Here is a 19,661-nt window from a genome sequence, read left to right as displayed (position 1 = left end):
CATGTGCCAGTAATACCAGACCCCCTCCAATCATGTGCCAGTAATACCAGACCCCCCTCCAATCATGTGCCAGTAATACCAGACCCCCCTCCAATCATGTGCCAGCATTACCAGACCCCCCAATCATGTGCCAGTAGTAATACCAGACCCCCCCAATCATGTGTCACTATACCAGACCCCCCCAATCATGTGCCAGTAGTAATACCAGACCCCCCCAATCATGTGTCACTATACCAGACCCCCCCCAATCATGTGCCAGTAGTAATACCAGACCCCCCCAATCATGTGCCAGTAATACCAGACCCCCCTCCAATCATGTGCCAGTAATACCAGACCCCCTCCAATCATGTGCCAGTAATACCAGACCCCCCTCCAATCATGTGCCAGTAATACCAGACCCCCCTCCAATCATGTGCCAGCATTACCAGACCCCCCAATCATGTGCCAGTAGTAATACCAGACCCCCCCAATCATGTGTCACTATACCAGACCCCCCCAATCATGTGCCAGTAGTAATACCAGACCCCCCCAATCATGTGTCACTATACCAGACCCCCCCCCAATCATGTGCCAGTAGTAATACCAGACCCCCCCCAATCATGTGCCAGTAATACCAGACCCCCCTCCAATCATGTGCCAGTAATACCAGACCCTCCTCCAATCATGTGCCAGTAATACCAGACCCCCCCAATCATGTGCCAGTAATACCAGACCCCCCTCCAATCATGTGCCAGCATTACCAGACCCCCCCAATCATGTGCCAGTAGTAATACCAGACCCCCCCAATCATGTGTCACTATACCAGCCCCCCCCCCAATCATGTGCCAGTAGTAATACCAGACCCCCCCAATCATGTGCCAGTAATACCAGACCCCCCTCCAATCATGTGCCAGTAATACCAGACCCTCCTCCAATCATGTGCCAGTAATACCAGACCCCCCTCCAATCATGTGCCAGTAATACCAGACCCCCCTCCAATCATGTGCCAGTAATACCAGACCCCCCCCCAATCATGTGCCAGTAATACCAGACCCCCCCCCCCCCAATCATGTGCCAGTAATACCAGACCCCCCTCCAATCATGTGCCAGTAATACCAGACCCCCCTCCAATCATGTGCCAGTAATACCAGACCCCCCTCCAATCATGTGCCAGTAATACCAGACCCCCCTCCAATCATGTGCCAGTAATACCAGACCCCCCTCCAATCATGTGCCAGTAATACCAGACCCCCTCCAATCATGTGCCAGTAATACCAGACCCCCCTCCAATCATGTGCCAGTAATACCAGACCCCCCTCCAATCATGTGCCAGCATTACCAGACCCCCCAATCATGTGCTAGTAGTAATACCAGACCCCCCAATCATGTGTCACTATACCAGACCCCCCCAATCATGTGCCAGTAGTAATACCAGACCCCCCCAATCATGTGTCACTATACCAGACCCCCCCCCAATCATGTGCCAGTAGTAATACCAGACCCCCCCAATCATGTGCCAGTAATACCAGACCCCCCTCCAATCATGTGCCAGTAATACCAGACCCCCTCCAATAATGTGCCAGTAATACCAGACCCCCCTCCAATCATTTGCCAGTAATACCAGACCCCCCTCCAATCATGTGCCAGCATTACCAGACCCCCCAATCATGTGCCAGTAGTAATACCAGACCCCCCCAATCATGTGTCACTATACCAGACCCCCCCAATCATGTGCCAGTAGTAATACCAGACCCCCCCAATCATGTGCCAGTAGTAATACCAGACCCCCCCAATCATGTGCCAGTAATACCAGACCCCCCTCCAATCATGTGCCAGTAATACCAGACCCTCCTCCAATCATGTGCCAGTAATACCAGACCCCCCCTAATCATGTGCCAGTAATACCAGACCCCCCTCCAATCATGTGCCAGCATTACCAGACCCCCCAATCATGTGCCAGTAGTAATACCAGACCCCCCCCAATCATGTGTCACTATACCAGACCCCCCCAATCATGTGCCAGTAGTAATACCAGACCCCCCCAATCATGTGTCACTATACCAGACCCCCCCCCAATCATGTGCCAGTAGTAATACCAGACCCCCCCAATCATGTGCCAGTAATACCAGACCCCCCTCCAATCATGTGCCAGTAATACCAGACCCTCCTCCAATCATGTGCCAGTAATACCAGACCCCCCTCCAATCATGTGCCAGTAATACCAGACCCCCCTCCAATCATGTGCCAGTAATACCAGACCCCCCTCCAATCATGTGCCAGTAATACCAGACCCCCCTCCAATCATGTGCCAGCATTACCAGACCCCCCAATCATGTGCCAGTAGTAATACCAGACCCCCCCAATCATGTGTCACTATACCAGACCCCCCCAATCATGTGCCAGTAGTAATACCAGACCCCCCCAATCATGTGTCACTATACCAGACCCCCCCCAATCATGTGCCAGTAGTAATACCAGACCCCTCCAATCATGTGCCAGTAATACCAGACCCCCCTCCAATCATGTGCCAGTAATACCAGACCCTCCTCCAATCATGTGCCAGTAATACCAGACCCCCCCCAATCATGTGCCAGTAATACCAGACCCCCCTCCAATCATGTGCCAGCATTACCAGACCCCCCAATCATGTGCCAGTAGTAATACCAGACCCCCCCCAATCATGTGTCACTATACCAGACCCCCCCAATCATGTGCCAGTAGTAATACCAGACCCCCCCAATCATGTGTCACTATACCAGACCCCCCCCCAATCATGTGCCAGTAGTAATACCAGACCCCCCCAATCATGTGCCAGTAATACCAGACCCCCCTCCAATCATGTGCCAGTAATACCAGACCCCCCTCCAATCATGTGCCAGTAATACCAGACCCCCCTCCAATCATGTGCCAGTAATACCAGACCCCCCTCCAATCATGTGCCAGTAATACCAGACCCCCCCCAATCATGTGCCAGTAATACCAGACCCCCCTCCAATCATGTGCCAGTAATACCAGACCCCCTCCAATCATGTGCCAGTAATACCAGACCCCCTCCAATCATGTGCCAGTAATACCAGACCCCCCTCCAATCATGTGCCAGTAATACCAGACCCCCCTCCAATCATGTGCCAGTAATACCAGACCCCCCCCCCCAATCATGTGCCAGTAATACTAGACCCCCCTCCAATCATGTGCCAGTAATACCAGACCCCCTCCAATCATGTGCCAGTAATACCAGACCCCCCTCCAATCATGTGCCAGCATTACCAGGCCCCCCAATCATGTGCCAGTAGTAATACCAGACCCCCCCAATCATGTGTCACTATACCAGACCCCCCCAATCATGTGCCAGTAGTAATACCAGACCCCCCCAATCATGTGTCACTATACCAGACCCCCCCAATCATGTGCCAGTAGTAATACCAGACCCCCCCAATCATGTCACTATACCAGACCCCCCCCAATCATGTGCCAGTAGTAATACCAGACCCCCCCAATCATGTGCCAGTATTAATGCCAGACACCCCCCAATCATGTGCCAGTATTAATACCAGACCCCCCCAATCATGTGCCAGTAGTAATACCAGACCCCCCCAATCATGTGCCAGTATTAATGCCAGACCCCCCCCAATCATGTGCCAGTATTAATACCAGACCCCCCCCAATCATGTGCCAGTATTAATACCAGACCCCCCCCCAATCATGTGCCAGTATTAATACCAGACCCCCCCCCCCAATCATGTGCCAGTATTAATACCAGAGCCCCCCCAATCATGTGCCAGTAGTAATACCAGACCCCCCCCCAATCATGTGCCAGTAGTAATACCAGACCCCCCCCCAATCATGTGCCAGTAATTCCAGGGCCCCCCCAAATTCCCCAATCATGTGCCAGTATAATACCAGGGCCCCCCCATTATGTGCCAGACTGCCAGTTAAAAAAAAAAATATCACTTACAGTTGCAAGAAAAAGTATGTGAACCCTTTGGAATGCTATGGATTTCTGCACAAATTGGTCATAAAATGTGATCTGATCTTCATCTAAGTCACAACAATAGACAATCACAGTCGGCTTAAACTAATAACACACAAAGAGTTAAATGTTACCATGTTTTTATTGAACACACCATGTAACCATTCACAGTACAGGTGCAAAAAGTATGTGAACCCCTAGACTAATGACATCTCCAAGAGCTAATTGGAGTGAGGTGTCGGCCAACTGGAGTCCAATCAATGAGATGAGATTGGAGGTGTTGGTTACAGCTGCCCTGCCCTATATAAAACACACACCAGTTCTGGGTTTGCTTTTCACAAGAAGCATTGCCTGATGTGAATGATGCCTCGCACAAAAGAGCTCTCAGAAGACCTACGATTAAGAATTGTTGACTTGCATAAAGCTGGAAAGGGTTATAAAAGTATCTCCAAAAGCCTTGCTGTTCATCAGTCCACAGTAAGACAAATTGTCTATAATGGAGAAAGTTCAGCACTGCTGCTACTCTCCCTAGGAGCGGCCGTCCTGTAAAGATGACTGCAAGAGCACAGCGCAGACTGCTCAATGAGGTGAAGAAGAATCCTAGAGTGTCAGCTAAAGACTTACAGAAGTCTCTGGCATATGATAACATCCCTGTTAGCGAATCTATGATACGTAAAACACTAAACAAGAATGGATTTCATGGGAGGATACCACAGAGGAAGCCACTGCTGTCCAAAAAAAACATTGCTGCACGTTTACAGTTTGCACAAGAGCGCCTGGATGTTCCACAGCAGAACTGGCAAAATATTCTGTGGACAGATGAAACCAAAGTGGAGTTGTTTAGAAGAAACACACAACACTATGTGTGGAGAAAAAGAGGCCCAGCACACCAACATCAAAACCTCATCCCAACTGTGAAGTATGGTGGTGGGGGCTTCATGGTTTGGGGCTGCTTTGCTGCGTCAGGGCCTGGACGGATCGCTATCATCGAAGGAAAAATGATCTCACAAGTTTATCAAGACATTTTGCAGGAGAACTTAAGGCCATCTGTCCACCAGCTGAAGCTCAACAGAAGATGGGTGTTGCAACAGGACAACGACCTAAAGCATAGAAGTAAATCAACAACAGAATGGCTTAAACAGAAGAAAATCCGCCTTCTGGAGTGGCCCAGTCAGAGTCCTGACCTCAACCCGATTGAGATGCTGTGGCCTGACCTCAAGAAAGCGATTCACACCAGACATCCCAAGAATACTGCTGAACTGAAACAGTTCTGTAAAGAGGAATGGTGAAGAATTACTCCTGACCATTGTGTCTGATCTGCAACTACAGGAAACGTTTGGTGGAAGTTATTGCTGCCAAAGGAGGTTCAACCAGTTATTAAATCCAAGGGTTCACATACTTTTTCCACCTGCACTGTGAATGTTTACATGGTGTGTTCAATAATAACATAGTAACATTTAACTCTTTGTGTGTTATTAGTTTAAGCAGACTGTGATTGTCTATTGTAGTGACTTAGATGAAGATCAGATCACATTTTATGACCAATTTGTGCAGAAATCCATATCATTCCAAAGGGTTCACATACTTTTTCTTGCAACTGTATACTTACCTCTTTGGAGCGATGCGATGCAGGCCTCTTCCGGCCTGTGTCCCGACTCCAGCGCTGTACGGCTCAGGCGGCGCGATGACGTCATTGCGCCGCCTACGCCGGCCTCTGATAGGCTGCCGGCCTAGTAGTGCCGGCAGCCTATCAGAGGAACAGGAAAGGGACACACCTCCCTGCCCTGCTCCTCCGCGCCGCCGGAGCCGCGGCAAAGGTTCAAAAGAGCCGCATGCGGCTCCGGAGCCGCGGGTTGCCGACACCTGTCCTAGCACCTGGTATTTGGACAAACACAATCGTTTTCTTTTCTGTGTACCACCACAGAACCGCCCAAGGTCACTGATGTCGAGTCTACAGGGCCACAAACCTCAGAATTAAGATGTGATGTCATTGAGACAGGGAACTAACAGAATGGAAAAATGTCACATGACCAGGATGGCGTGCCGGAAAAGGAGGCATTACAGATAAACATTTAAGGCGCAGTCACATGACCAAATGTATTTTACGGTCTGCAAAAGGGTTAGGGTCCTCAGATCCTCATAATTCGGATGGTGTCCATGTTGCGTCTGTTTTGTTTTTGTTTTTTCAGTAGACCACATTTTGCGGCAGAATATTGGATATGTTCTATTCTTTTGCAGAATAGACATACGGATGCGGAAAGCACACAGATCACCCATGTGCTTTCCACATCCGTATGTCCGTTCTACAAAAGATAGGTCATGTCCTATACTTCAAAGAAAAAATGTGGGAATTGGGTCAGCACAACCTGTATGTGGTGCACATCACTATGGCGAAATACATATACAAACGAAAAATACAAATGTGATAGCACACTACATCCAGCACTCTGCCCTCCATGCTGGATGAGGCATTGGTGTACATTTTGGCCAAAGCGTAATAAGCCACTCACCACGTCAAGGTCGCCTCTATGGAGTGGTCCCTAACACTAGTTCCTACCTGTTTATGGGCCATGACAGCCACACAAAGTCCAGGGAATGCAGGTCAGCATGCACGCCAAGCACACTCTGCTTTTAGCCCCGACCGGTGCCATTACAGCTTTCATCGGATCCAGGGATGCAAGTACCAACATGCATGCTGAGCCCACCATATACTTCTCCTGGAGCCAGATGGCTACTGGTAGGTGCTATATATGCAGACTCAGTTTTATATTGACTTTAAAACCAGCCTCCAGGACAGATTGACTGGTCAGGTGTGCATGACTCAAAGGAGATCGCCACGCCTCCAATATATACTACAAAGAAAAAATGTGGGGAATTGGGTCAGCACAACCTGTATATAGGTGCAGATCACTATGGCGAAATACATATACAAACGCAAAATACAAATGTGATCGCACTCTGCATCCAGCATTCTGCCCTGCCTCCATGCTGGATGAGGCATTGGTGTACATTTTGGCCAAAGCGTAGTAAGCCACTCACCACGTCAAGGTCGCCTCTATTTGAGTGGTCCCTAACACTAGTTCCTACCTGTTTATGGGCCATGACAGCCACACAAAATCCAGGGAATGCAGGTCAGCATGCACGCCAAGCACACTCTGCTTTTAACCCCGTCCGGTGCCATTACAGCTTTCATCGGATCCAGGGATGCAAGTACCAACATGCATGCTGAGCCCACCATATACTTCTCCTGGAGCCAAATGGCTAATGGTAGGTTCTATATAAGCAGACTCAGTTTTATACTGACTTTAAAACCAGCCTCCAGGACAGATTGACTGGTCAGGTGTGCAATGACTCAAAGGAGATCGCCACGCCTCCAATATATACTACAAAGAAAAAATGTGGGGAATTGGGTCAGCACAACCTGTATATAGGTGCACATCACTATGGCGAAATACATATACAAACGGAAAATACAAATGTGATAGCACTCTACATCCAGCATTCTGCCCTGCCTCTATGCTGGATGAGGCATTGGTGTACATTTTGGCCAAAGCGTAGTAAGCCACTCACCACGTCAAGGTCGCCTCTATTTGAGTGGTCCCTAACACTAGTTCCTACCTGTTTATGGGTCATTCCCTGGATTTTGTGTGGCTGTCATGGCCCATAAACAGGTAGGAACTAGTGTTAGGGACCACTCCATAGAGGCGACCTTGACGTGGTGAGTGGCTTACTACGCTTTGGCCAAAATGTACACCAATGCCTCATCCAGCATGGAGGCAAATTGCTGGATGTAGAGTGCTATCACATTTGTATTTTTCGTTTGTATATGTATTTCGCCATAGTGATGTGCACCACATACAGGTTGTGCTGACCCAATTCCCCACATTTTTTCTTTGTAGTATGTATTGGAGGCGTGGCGATCTCCTTGGAGTCATGCACACCTGACCAGTCAATCTGTCCTGGAGGCTGGTTTTAAAGTCAGTATAAAACTGAGTCTGCTTATATAGAACCTACCAGTAGCCATTTGGCTCCAGGAGAAGTATATGGTGGGCTCAGCATGCATGTTGGTACTTGCATCCTTGGATCCGATGAAAGCTGTAATGGCACCGGACGGGGCTAAAAGCAGAGTGTGCTTGGCGTGCACGCTGACCTGCATTCCCTGGATTTTGTGTGGCTGTCATGGCCCATAAACAGGTAGGAACTAGTGTTAGGGACCACTCCATAGAGGCGACCTTGACGTGGTGAGTGGCTTACTACGCTTTGGCCAAAATGTACACCAATGCCTCATCCAGCATGGAGGCAAATTGCTGGATGTAGAGTGCTATCACATTTGTATTTTTCATGTCCTATACTTGGCTGCTGACCCTAACCCCAACCCACTGAAGTCAACGGGACCACAAGAAAAAATTGCAAAATTGCTAAAAATTGCAAAGTCTGAAGTCCCCTTTAACATCCGTTCTCCAGAAAGTCACCGGTGTAGCTTTGCTTGTCCTCCTCCTTTCACCCACAATATGTTTCAGTCAGTTTTGCCATCAATATTTTGAAGCCAAATGACTGCTCTGGATCTTCTCTGTGTCCCTGAACCCACTGATGCAGAACACTGGCTGAAGGACTCTTCTAGGCATTAAATGTCCAGCTGGTCATCATACACTGGGCAACATGTCGGGGTGACTCCTAGAACAGCTTTAATAGGCAATGGACTTTAGGCTTTATTGTCCTGCAATTTATTGTTTCCTGTTCATCTTTAGGATGAACATGGCCGGAGCCTGTCTGATGAGGACTTGCGTGCAGAGGTGGACACCTTCATGTTTGAAGGCCATGACACTACAGCCAGCGGAATTTCCTGGATCATGTACTGTTTAGCTAAACATCCTGAGCATCAGCAGAAGTGTCGGGAGGAGATCAGGGAGGTCCTGGGAGACAGGAGGACCATGGCGTGGTAAGAATCGGGATACTTTGGGTTGTAGCTTTCCCTCTTACTGCCCACACGTGTAACTGAAGTCGAATTTTACATGTTTCCTTACAGGGAAGATTTAAGCAAGTTGTCCTACACCACAATGTGCATTAAAGAGAGTATCCGCCTGTATCCCCCTGTACCCTCTGTGTCACGAGAACTTTCCAAGCCTGTGACCTTCTTTGATGGACGATCATTACCTGCAGGTAAAATGTTCAGGGGGAGACATTTTAAGGTTAGGTTTTACAAATCCTCTCAAGTGTGTTTGTATAATATTAAAGGGGGTCTCCAGGTCACTGATATTGAAGACTTATCCTCAGCATAGGTCATTAATACCTGATTGGTAAAGGTCCGACCCCCCCCCCCCCCCAGGCACAGAGAATGGAGAGGGGGTGCGCTGCGTCAGACCATCACTGATTGGATACTGATAGCCTTTCCTAAGAATTATTTTCAGGATCTGTTGCCACAAAATGCAATGCAATCAGCAGGCATAATGTTCTAGAGCAGGAGGAGTAACTGCTGTGTGCTGGGAGGGATTCCGGAAGGTCCTGGTAGGTTGTCACAGGACCCCTCTTGAAGAAACCATCACTGGATCCTGATTCTGTGGCCAACTACAGACCTGTGGCAAACTTACCATTCCTATCAAAAGTTATAGAGAAGGCAGTCGCCAAACCTAGAAACCTAGAATGTGTCGGCAGATAAGAACCATTTGGCCCATCCAGTCTGCCCAATATACTGAATACTATGGATAGCCCCTGGCCCTATCTTATATGAAGGATGGCCTTATGCCTATCCCATGCATGCTTAACCTCCTTCACTGTATTTTCAGCTACCATTTCTGCAGGAAGGCTATTCCATGCATCCACTACTCTCTCAGTAAAGTAATACTTCCTGATATTACTTTTAAACCTTTGACCCTCTAATTTACACTATGTCCTCTTGTAGCAGTTTTTCTTCTTGTAAATCTTCTCTCCTCTTTTACCTTGTTGATTCCCTTTATGTATTTAGCAGTTTCTCTCATCTCCCCTCTGTCTCGTCTTTCTTCCAAGCTATACATGTTAAGGTCCTTTAACCACCTCCGGACCGCTGTACGCACAGACGCGTCCTGGAGGTGGTTGATTCATTCCTCCTGGACGCATATACGCGTCCTCTCGCGAGACGCGAGATTTCCTGTGAACGCGCGCACACAGGCGCGCGCGCTCACAGGAACGGAAGGTAAGAGAGTTGATCTCCAGCCTGCCAGCGGCGATCGTTCGCTGGCAGGCTGGAGATGTGTTTTTTTTAACCCCTAACAGGTATATTAGACGCTGTTTTGATAACAGCGTCTAATATACCTGCTACCTGGTCCTCTGGTGGTCCCATTTGTTTGGATCGACCACCAGAGGACACAGGTAGCTCAGTAAAGTCCCACCAAGCACCACTACACTACACTACACCCCCCCCCCGTCACTTATTAACCCCTTATTAGCCCCTGATCACCCCTGATCACCCCATATAGACTCCCTGATCACCCCCCTGTCATTGATTACCCCCCTGTCATTGATCAACCCCCTGTAAAGCTCCATTCAGATGTCCGCATGATTTTTACGGATCCACTGATAGATGGATCGGATCCGCAAAACGCATCCGGACGTCTGAATGAAGCCTTACAGGGGCATGATCAATGACTGTGGTTATCACCCCATATAGACTCCCTGATCACCCCCCTGTCATTGATCACCCCCCTGTCATTGATTACCCCCCTGTAAAGCTCCATTCAGACGTCCGCATGATTTTTACGGATCCACTGATAGATGGATCGGATCCGCAAAACGCATCCGGACGTCTGAATGAAGCCTTACAGGGGCATGATCAATGACTGTGGTGATCACCCCATATAGACTCCCTGATCACCCCCCTGTAAAGCTCCATTCAGATGTCCGCATGATTTTTACGGATCCACTGATAGATGGATCGGATCCGCAAAACGCATCCGGACGTCTGAATGAAGCCTTACAGGGGCATGATCAATGACTGTGGTTATCACCCCATATAGACTCCCTGATCACCCCCCTGTCATTGATCACCCCCCTGTCATTGATTACCCCCCTGTAAAGCTCCATTCAGACGTCCGCATGATTTTTACGGATCCACTGATAGATGGATCGGATCCGCAAAACGCATCCGGACGTCTGAATGAAGCCTTACAGGGGCATGATCAATGACTGTGGTGATCACCCCATATAGACTCCCTGATCACCCCCCTGTCATTGATTACCCCCCTGTCATTGATCACCCCCCTGTAAAGCTCCATTCAGATGTCCGCATGATTTTTACGGATCCACTGATAGATGGATCGGATCCGCAAAACGCATCCGGACGTCTGAATGAAGCCTTACAGGGGCATGATCAATGACTGTGGTGATCACCCCATATAGACTCCCTGATCACCCCCCTGTCATTGATTACCCCCCTGTCATTGATCACCCCCCTGTAAAGCTCCATTCAGACGTCCGCATGATTTTTACGGATCCACTGATAGATGGATCGGATCCGCAAAACGCATCCGGACGTCTGAATGAAGCCTTACACGGGCGTGATCAATGACTGTGGTTATCACCCCATATAGACTCCCTGATCACCCCCCTGTCATTGATCACCACCCCTGTCATTGATCACCCCCCTGTCATTGATCACCACCCCTGTCATTGATCACCCCCCCTGTCATTGATCACCCCCCCTGTCATTGATCACCCCCCCTGTCATTGATCACCCCCCTGTCATTGATCACCCCCCTGTAAGGCTCCATTCAGACATTTTTTTGGCCCAAGTTAGCGGAATTATTATTTTTTTTTCTTACAAAGTCTCATATTCCACTAACTTGTGACAAAAAATAAAATTTGACATGAACTCACCATACCCCTCACGGAATCCAAATGCGTAAAATTTTTTAGACATTTATATTCCAGACTTCTTCTCACGCTTTAGGGCCCCTAGAATGCCAGGGCAGTATAAATACCCCACATGTGACCCCATTTCGGAAAGAAGACACCCCCAGGTATTCAGTGAGGGGCATATTGAGTCCATGAAAGATTGAAATTTTTGTCCCAAGTTAGCGGAACGGGAGACTTTGTGAGAAAAAAATAAAAAATATCAATTTCCGCTAACTTGTGCCAAAAAAAAAAAATTTCTATGAACTCGCCATGCCCCTCATTGAATACCTTGGGGTGTCTTCTTTCCAAAATGGGGTCACATGTGGGGTATTTATACTGCCCTGGCATTCTAGGGGCCCCAAAGCGTGAGAAGAAGTCTGGTATCCAAATGTCTAAAAAGGCCCTCCTAAAAGGAATTTGGGCCCCTTTGCGCATCTAGGCTGCAAAAAAGTGTCACACATCTGGTATCGCCGTACTCAGGAGAAGTTGGGGAATGTGTTTTGGGGTGTCATTTTACATATACCCATGCTGGGTGAGATAAATATCTTGGTCAAATGCCAACTTTGTATAAAAAAATGGGAAAAGTTGTCTTTTGCCAAGATATTTCTCTCACCCAGCATGGGTATATGTAAAAAGACACCCCAAAACACATTCCCCAACTTCTCCCGAGTACGGAGATACCAGATGTGTGACACTTTTTTGCAGCCTAGGTGGGCAAAGGGGCCCATATTCCAAAGAGCACCTTTCTGATTTCACTGGTCATTTACCTACTTACCACACATTAGGGCCCCTGGAAAATGCCAGGGCAGTATAACTACCCCACAAGTGACCCCATTTTGGAAAGAAGACACCCCAAGGTATTCCGTGAGGGGCATGGCGAGTTCCTAGAATTTTTTATTTTTTGTCACAAGTTAGTGGAAAATGATGATTTTTTTTTTTTTTTTTTTTTCATACAAAGTCTCATATTCCACTAACTTGTGACAAAAAATAAAAACTTCCATGAACTCACTATGCCCATCAGCGAATACCTTGGGGTCTATTCTTTCCAAAATGGGGTCACTTGTGGGGTAGTTATACTGCCCTGGCATTCTAGGGGCCCAAATGTGTGGTAAGGAGTTTGAAATCAAATTCTGTAAAAAATGACGAGTGAAATCCGAAAGGTGCTCTTTGGAATATGGGCCCCTTTGCCCACCTAGGCTGCAAAAAAGTGTCACACATCTGGTATCTCCGTACTCAGGAGAAGGTGGGGAATGTGTTTTGGGGTGTCATTTTACATATACCCATGCTGGGTGAGAGAAATATCTTGGTCAAATGCCAACTTTGTATAAAAAAATGGGAAAAGTTGTCTTTTGCCAAGATATTTCTCTCACCCAGCATGGGTATATGTAAAAAGACACCCCAAAACACATTCCCCAACTTCTCCCGAGTACGGAGATACCAGATGTGTGACACTTTTTTGCAGCCTAGGTGGGCAAAGGGGCCCATATTCCAAAGAGCACCTTTCGGATTTCACTGGTCATTTACCTACTTACCACACATTAGGGCCCCTGGAAAATGCCAGGGCAGTATAACTACCCCACAAGTGACCCCATTTTGGAAAGAAGACACCCCAAGGTATTCCGTGAGGGGCATGGCGAGTTCCTAGAATTTTTTATTTTTTGTCACAAGTTAGTGGAAAATGATGATTTTTTTTTTTTTTTTTTTTTTTCATACAAAGTCTCATATTCCACTAACTTGTGACAAAAAATAAAAACTTCTATGAACTCACTATGCCCATCAGCGAATACCTTGGGGTCTCTTCTTTCCAAAATGGGGTCACTTGTGGGGTAGTTATACTGCCCTGGCATTCTAGGGGCCCAAATGTGTGGTAAGGAGTTTGAAATCAAATTCTGTAAAAAATGACGAGTGAAATCCGAAAGGTGCTCTTTGGAATATGGGCCCCTTTGCCCACCTAGGCTGCAAAAAAGTGTCACACATCTGGTATCTCCGTATTCAGGAGAAGTTGGGGAATGTGTTTTGGGGTGTCATTTTACATATACCCATGCTGGGTGAGATAAATATCTTGGCAAAAGACAACTTTTCCCATTTTTTTATACAAAGTTGGCATTTGACCAAGATATTTATCTCACCCAGCATGGGTATATGTAAAATGACACCCCAAAACACATTCCCCAACTTCTACTGAATACGGAGATACCAGATGTGTGACACTTTTTTGCAGCCTAGGTGGGCAAAGGGGCCCACATTCCAAAGAGCACCTTTCGGATTTCACTGGTCAGTTTTTACAGAATTTGATTTCAAACTCCTTACCACACATTTGGGCCCCTAGAATGCCAGGGCAGTATAACTACCCCACAAGTGACCCCATTTTGGAAAGAAGAGACCCCAAGGTATTTCGTGATGGGCATAGTGAGTTCATGGAAGTTTTTATTTTTTGTCACAAGTTAGTGGAATATGAGACTTTGTAAGAAAAAAAAAAAAAAAATAAAAAATCATCATTTTCCGCTAACTTGTGACAAAAAATAAAAAGTTCTATGAACTCACTATGCCCATCAGCGAATACCTTAGGGTGTGTACTTTCCGAAATGGGGTCATTTGTGGGGTGTTTGTACTGTCTGGGCATTGTAGAACCTCAGGAAACATGACAGGTGCTCAGAAAGTCAGAGCTGCTTCAAAAAGCGGAAATTCACATTTTTGTACCATAGTTTGTAAACGCTATAACTTTTACCCAAACCATTTTTTTTTTACCCAAACATTTTTTTTTTATCAAAGACATGTAGAACAATAAATTTAGAGCAAAATTTATATATGGATGTCATTTTTTTTGCAAAATTTTACAACTGAAAGTGAAAAATGTCATTTTTTTGCAAAAAAAATCGTTAAATTTCGATTAATAACAAAAAAAGTAAAAATGTCAGCAGCAATGAAATACCACCAAATGAAAGCTCTATTAGTGAGAAGAAAAGGAGGTAAAATTCATTTGGGTGGTAAGTTGCATGACCGAGCAATAAATGGTGAAAGTAGTGTAGGTCAGAAGTGTAAAAAGTGGCCTGGTCTTTCAGGGTGTTTAAGCACTGGGGGCTGAGGTGGTTAATCTTTCCTGGTAAGTTTTATCCTGCAATCCATGGACCAGTTTAGTAGCTCTTCTCTGAACTCTCTCCACAGTATCACTATCCTTCTGGAGATATGGTCTCCAGTACTGAGCACAATACTCCAAATGAGGTCTCACTAGTGCTCTGTAGAGCGTCATGAGCACCTCACTCTTTCTACTAGTAATGCCTCTCCCTATACACCCCAGCATTCTGCTAGCATCTCCTGCTGCTCTATGACATGGTCTGCCTACCTTTAGGTCTTCTGAAATAATGACCCCTAAATCCCTTTCCTCAGATACTGAGGTTAGGACTGTATCACTGATTGTATATTCTGCTCTTGGGTTTTTACGTCCCAGGTGCATTTTCTTGCACTTATCAACATTACATTTTAGTTGCCAGATTTTTGACCATTCCTCTAGTTTTCCTAAATCCTTTTCCATTTGGTGTATCCCTCCAGGAACATCAACCCTGTTACAAATCTTTGTGTCATCAGCAAAAAGACACACCTTACCATCGAGGCCTTCTGCAATGTCGCTGATAAAGATATTAAACAATATGGGTCCCAGAACAGATCCCTGAGGTACCCCACTGGTAACAAGACCATGGTCTGAATATACTCCATTGACTACAACCCTCTGCTGTCTGTCCCTCAGCCACTGCCTAATCCATTCCACAATATGGGAGTCCAAGCTCAAAGACTGCAATTTATTGATAAGCCTTCTGTGTGGGACAGATCTGTTGACTTCAATAGTGCCACTTTTAAGTAGTCCCATTTCTCCTGGACTCCATTGAAACTGTTTCAATCTGATAGGGACTCGTATACCTCTAATCTAATTTTAGAAAAGTCAGTTTTTCTAAAATCTAAAACTTTTGTTTTTGTGTGGTGTGACTTAGTCACTGTACTTATAGTAAACCACACTGACTGGTGATCACTAGATCCCAAGCTTTGCCCTACAGTAATATCAGATACCAAATTCCCATTTGTGAATACTAAATCTAGTACCCAGGATCCATAGAGCAAACATGACTATGGAGGTGGTCCCACAGCTGCTGGAGAGGGGGCGTGGGGGGGAACCATAGAGCAAACATGACTATGGAGGTGGTCCCACAGCTTTTGGAGAGGGCGTGGGGGGATCAATAGAGCAGACATGACTATGGAGGTGGTCCCACAGCTGCTGGATGGGGCGTGGGGGGGAACCATAGAGCAAACATGACTATGGAGGTGGTCCCACAGCTTTTGGAGAGGGCGTGGGGGGATCAATAGAGCAGACATGACTATGGAGGTGGTCCCACAGCTGCTGGACTGGGCATGGGGGGGATCCATAGATCATACATGACTATTGAGGTGGTCTCACAGTTGCTGGAGAGGGCGTGAGGGGATCCATAGATTATACATGACTATGGAGGTGGTCCCACAGCTGCTGGAGGGGCGTGGGGGGATCCATAGAGCAAACATGACTATGGAGGTGGTCCCACAGCTGCTGGATGGGGCGTGGGGGGATCCATAGAGCAAACATGACTATGGAGGTGGTCCCACAGCTGCTGGAGGGGGCGTGGGGGGATCCATAGAGCAAACATGACTATGGAGGTGGTCCCACAGCTTTTGGAGAGGGCGTGGGGGGATCAATAGAGCAGACATGACTATGGAGGTGGTCCCACAGCTGCTGGAGGGGGTGTGGGGGGAACCATAGAGCAAACATGACTATGGAGGTGGTCCCACAGCTGCTGGAGGGGGTGTGGGGGGATCCATAGAGCAAACATGACTATGGAGGTGGTCCCACAGCTGCTGGAGGGGGTGTGGGGGGAACCATAATGCAAACATGACTATGGAGGTGGTCCCACAGCTGCTGGACTGGGCATGGGGGGGATCCATAGATCATACATGACTATTGAGGTGGTCTCACAGTTGCTGGAGAGGGCGTGAGGGGATCCATAGATTATACATGACTATGGAGGTGGTCCCACAGCTGCTGGAGGGGCGTGGGGGGATCCATAGAGCAAACATGACTATGGAGGTGGTCCCACAGCTGCTGGATGGGGCGTGGGGGGATCCATAGAGCAAACATGACTATGGAGGTGGTCCCACAGCTGCTGGAGGGGGCGTGGGGGGATCCATAGAGCAAACATGACTATGGAGGTGGTCCCATAGCTGCTGGAGAGGGCGTGGGGGGATCCATAGAGCAAACATGACTATGGAGGTGGTCCCACAGCTGCTGGAGGGGGTGTGGGGGGAACCATAGAGCAAACATGACTATGGAGGTGGTCCCACAGATGCTGGAGGGGGCGTGGGGGATCCATAGATCAAACATGACTATCGAGGTGGTCCCACAGCTGCTGGAGAGGGCGTGGGGGGATCCATAGAGCAAACATGACTATCGAGGTGGTCCCACAGCTGCTGGAGGGGCGTGGGGGGGATTCATAGATCAAACATGACTATTGTGGTGGTCCCACAGCTGCCGGAGGGGGCGTGGGGGGATCCATAGATCAAACATGACTATCGAGGTGGTCCCACAGCTGCTGGAGGGGTGTGGGGGGATCCATAGAGCAAACATGACTATCGAGGTGGTCCCACAGCTGCTGGGGAGGGCGTGGGGGGGATCCATAGAGCAAACATGACTATGGAGGTGGTCCCACAGCTGCTGGAGGGGGCGTGGGGGGGATCCATAGAGCAAACATGACTATCGAGGTGGTCCCACAGCTGATGGAGAGGGTGTGGGGGATCCATAGAGCAAACATGACTATCGAGGTGGTCCCACTGCTGATGGAGGGGGCGTGGGGGGGATCCATAGAGCAAACATGACTATCAAGGTGGTCCCACAGCTGATGGAGAGGGCGTGGGGGATCCATAGATCAAACATGACTATCGAGGTGGTCCCACAGCTGCTGGAGATGGGGTGGGGGGATCAAGAGCCACGGGTTGGCCACCTCTGCCATAGAGCAAACATGACTATCGAGGTGGTCCCACTGCTGATGGAGGGGGCGTGGGGGGGATCCATAGAGCAAACATGACTATCGAGGTGGTCCCACAGCTGCTGGAGGGGCGTGGGGGGATCCATAGAGCAAACATGACTATCGAGGTGGTCCCACAGCTGCTGGGGAGGGCGTGGGGGGGATCCATAGAGCAAACATGACTATCGAGGTGGTCCCACAGCTGATGGAGAGGGCGTGGGGGATCCATAGATCAAACATGACTATCGAGGTGGTCCCACAGCTGATGGAGAGGGCGTGGGGGATCCATAGATCAAACATGACTATCGAGGTGGTCCCACAGCTGCTGGAGATGGGGTGGGGGGATCAAGAGCCACGGGTTGGCCACCTCTGCCATAGAGCAAACATGACTATCGAGGTGGTCCCACAGCTGATGGAGGGGGCGTGGGGGGGATCCATAGAGCAAACATGACTATGGAGGTGGTCCCACAGCTGCTGGAGATGGGGTGGGGGGATCAAGAGCCACGGGTTGGCCACCTGTGCCATAGAGCAAACATGACTATCGAGGTGGTCCCACAGCTGATGGGGGGGCGTGGGGGGATCCATAGAGCAAACATGACTATCGAGGTGGTCCCACAGCTGCTGGGGAGGGCGTGGGGGGGATCCATAGAGCAAACATGACTATGGAGGTGGTCCCACAGCTGCTGGAGATGGGGTGGGGGGATCAAGAGCCACGGGTTGGCCACCTCTGCCATAGAGCAAACATGACTATCGAGGTGGTCCCACTGCTGATGGAGGGGGCGTGGGGGGGATCCATAGAGCAAACATGACTATCGAGGTGGTCCCACAGCTGCTGGAGGGGCGTGGGGGGATCCATAGAGCAAACATGACTATCGAGGTGGTCCCACAGCTGCTGGGGAGGGCGTGGGGGGGATCCATAGAGCAAACATGACTATCGAGGTGGTCCCACAGCTGATGGAGGGGGCGTGGGGGGAATCCATAGAGCAAACATGACTATCGAGGTGGTCCCACAGCTGCTGGAGATGAGGTGGGGGGATCAAGAGCCACGGGTTGGCCACCTCTGCCATAGAGCAAACATGACTATCGAGGTGGTCCCACAGCTGATGGAGGGGGCGTGGGGGGATCCATAGAGCAAACATGACTATCGAGGTGGTCCCACAGCTGCTGGGGAGGGCGTGGGGGGGATCCATAGAGCAAACATGACTATCGAGGTGGTCCCACAGCTGCTGGAGGGGGCGTGGGGGGGATCCATAGAGCAAACATGACTATGGAGGTGGTCCCACAGCTGCTGGAGATGGGGTGGGGGGATCAAGAGCCACGGGTTTGCCACCTCTGCCATAGAGCAAACATGACTATGGAGGTGGTCCCACAGCTGCTGGGGAGGGCGTGGGGGGGATCCATAGAGCAAACATGACTATCGAGGTGGTCCCACAGCTGCTGGAGGGGGCGTGGGGGGGATCCATAGAGCAAACATGACTATGGAGGTGGTCCCACAGCTGCTGGAGATGGGGTGGGGGGATCAAGAGCTACGGGTTGGCCACCTCTGCCATAGAGCAAACATGACTATCGAGGTGGTCCCACAGCTGATGGAGGGGGCGTGGGGGGATCCATAGAGCAAACATGACTATCGAGGTGGTCCCACAGCTGCTGGGGAGGGCGTGGGGGGGATCCATAGAGCAAACATGACTATCGAGGTGGTCCCACAGCTGCTGGAGGGGGCGTGGGGGGATCCATAGATCAAACATGACTATCGAGGTAGTCCCACAGCTGCTGGAGAGGGCGTGGGGGGGATCCATAGAGCAAAC

General features: G+C 49.0%; 1 protein-coding gene across 1 annotated transcript in view; it reads left to right on the top strand.

The window, feature by feature from the left end:
- The window catches only part of LOC120997515 (cytochrome P450 4B1-like), a 114,066-nt gene that overhangs the window by 69,269 nt on the left and 25,136 nt on the right, over positions 1–19,661 (top strand). Inside the window, exons 4-5 of the mRNA XM_040427595.1 lie at positions 8,698–8,888; positions 8,976–9,109. Coding sequence (XP_040283529.1) covers positions 8,698–8,888; positions 8,976–9,109 — 325 coding nt within the window. The remainder of the gene's footprint in view (positions 1–8,697; positions 8,889–8,975; positions 9,110–19,661) is intronic.

The sequence above is a fragment of the Bufo bufo genome, chromosome 4 (assembly GCF_905171765.1).
Source record: "Bufo bufo chromosome 4, aBufBuf1.1, whole genome shotgun sequence".
Classification (NCBI taxonomy): domain Eukaryota; kingdom Metazoa; phylum Chordata; class Amphibia; order Anura; family Bufonidae; genus Bufo; species Bufo bufo.
This window is presented reverse-complemented; position numbering and strand designations above follow the sequence as displayed.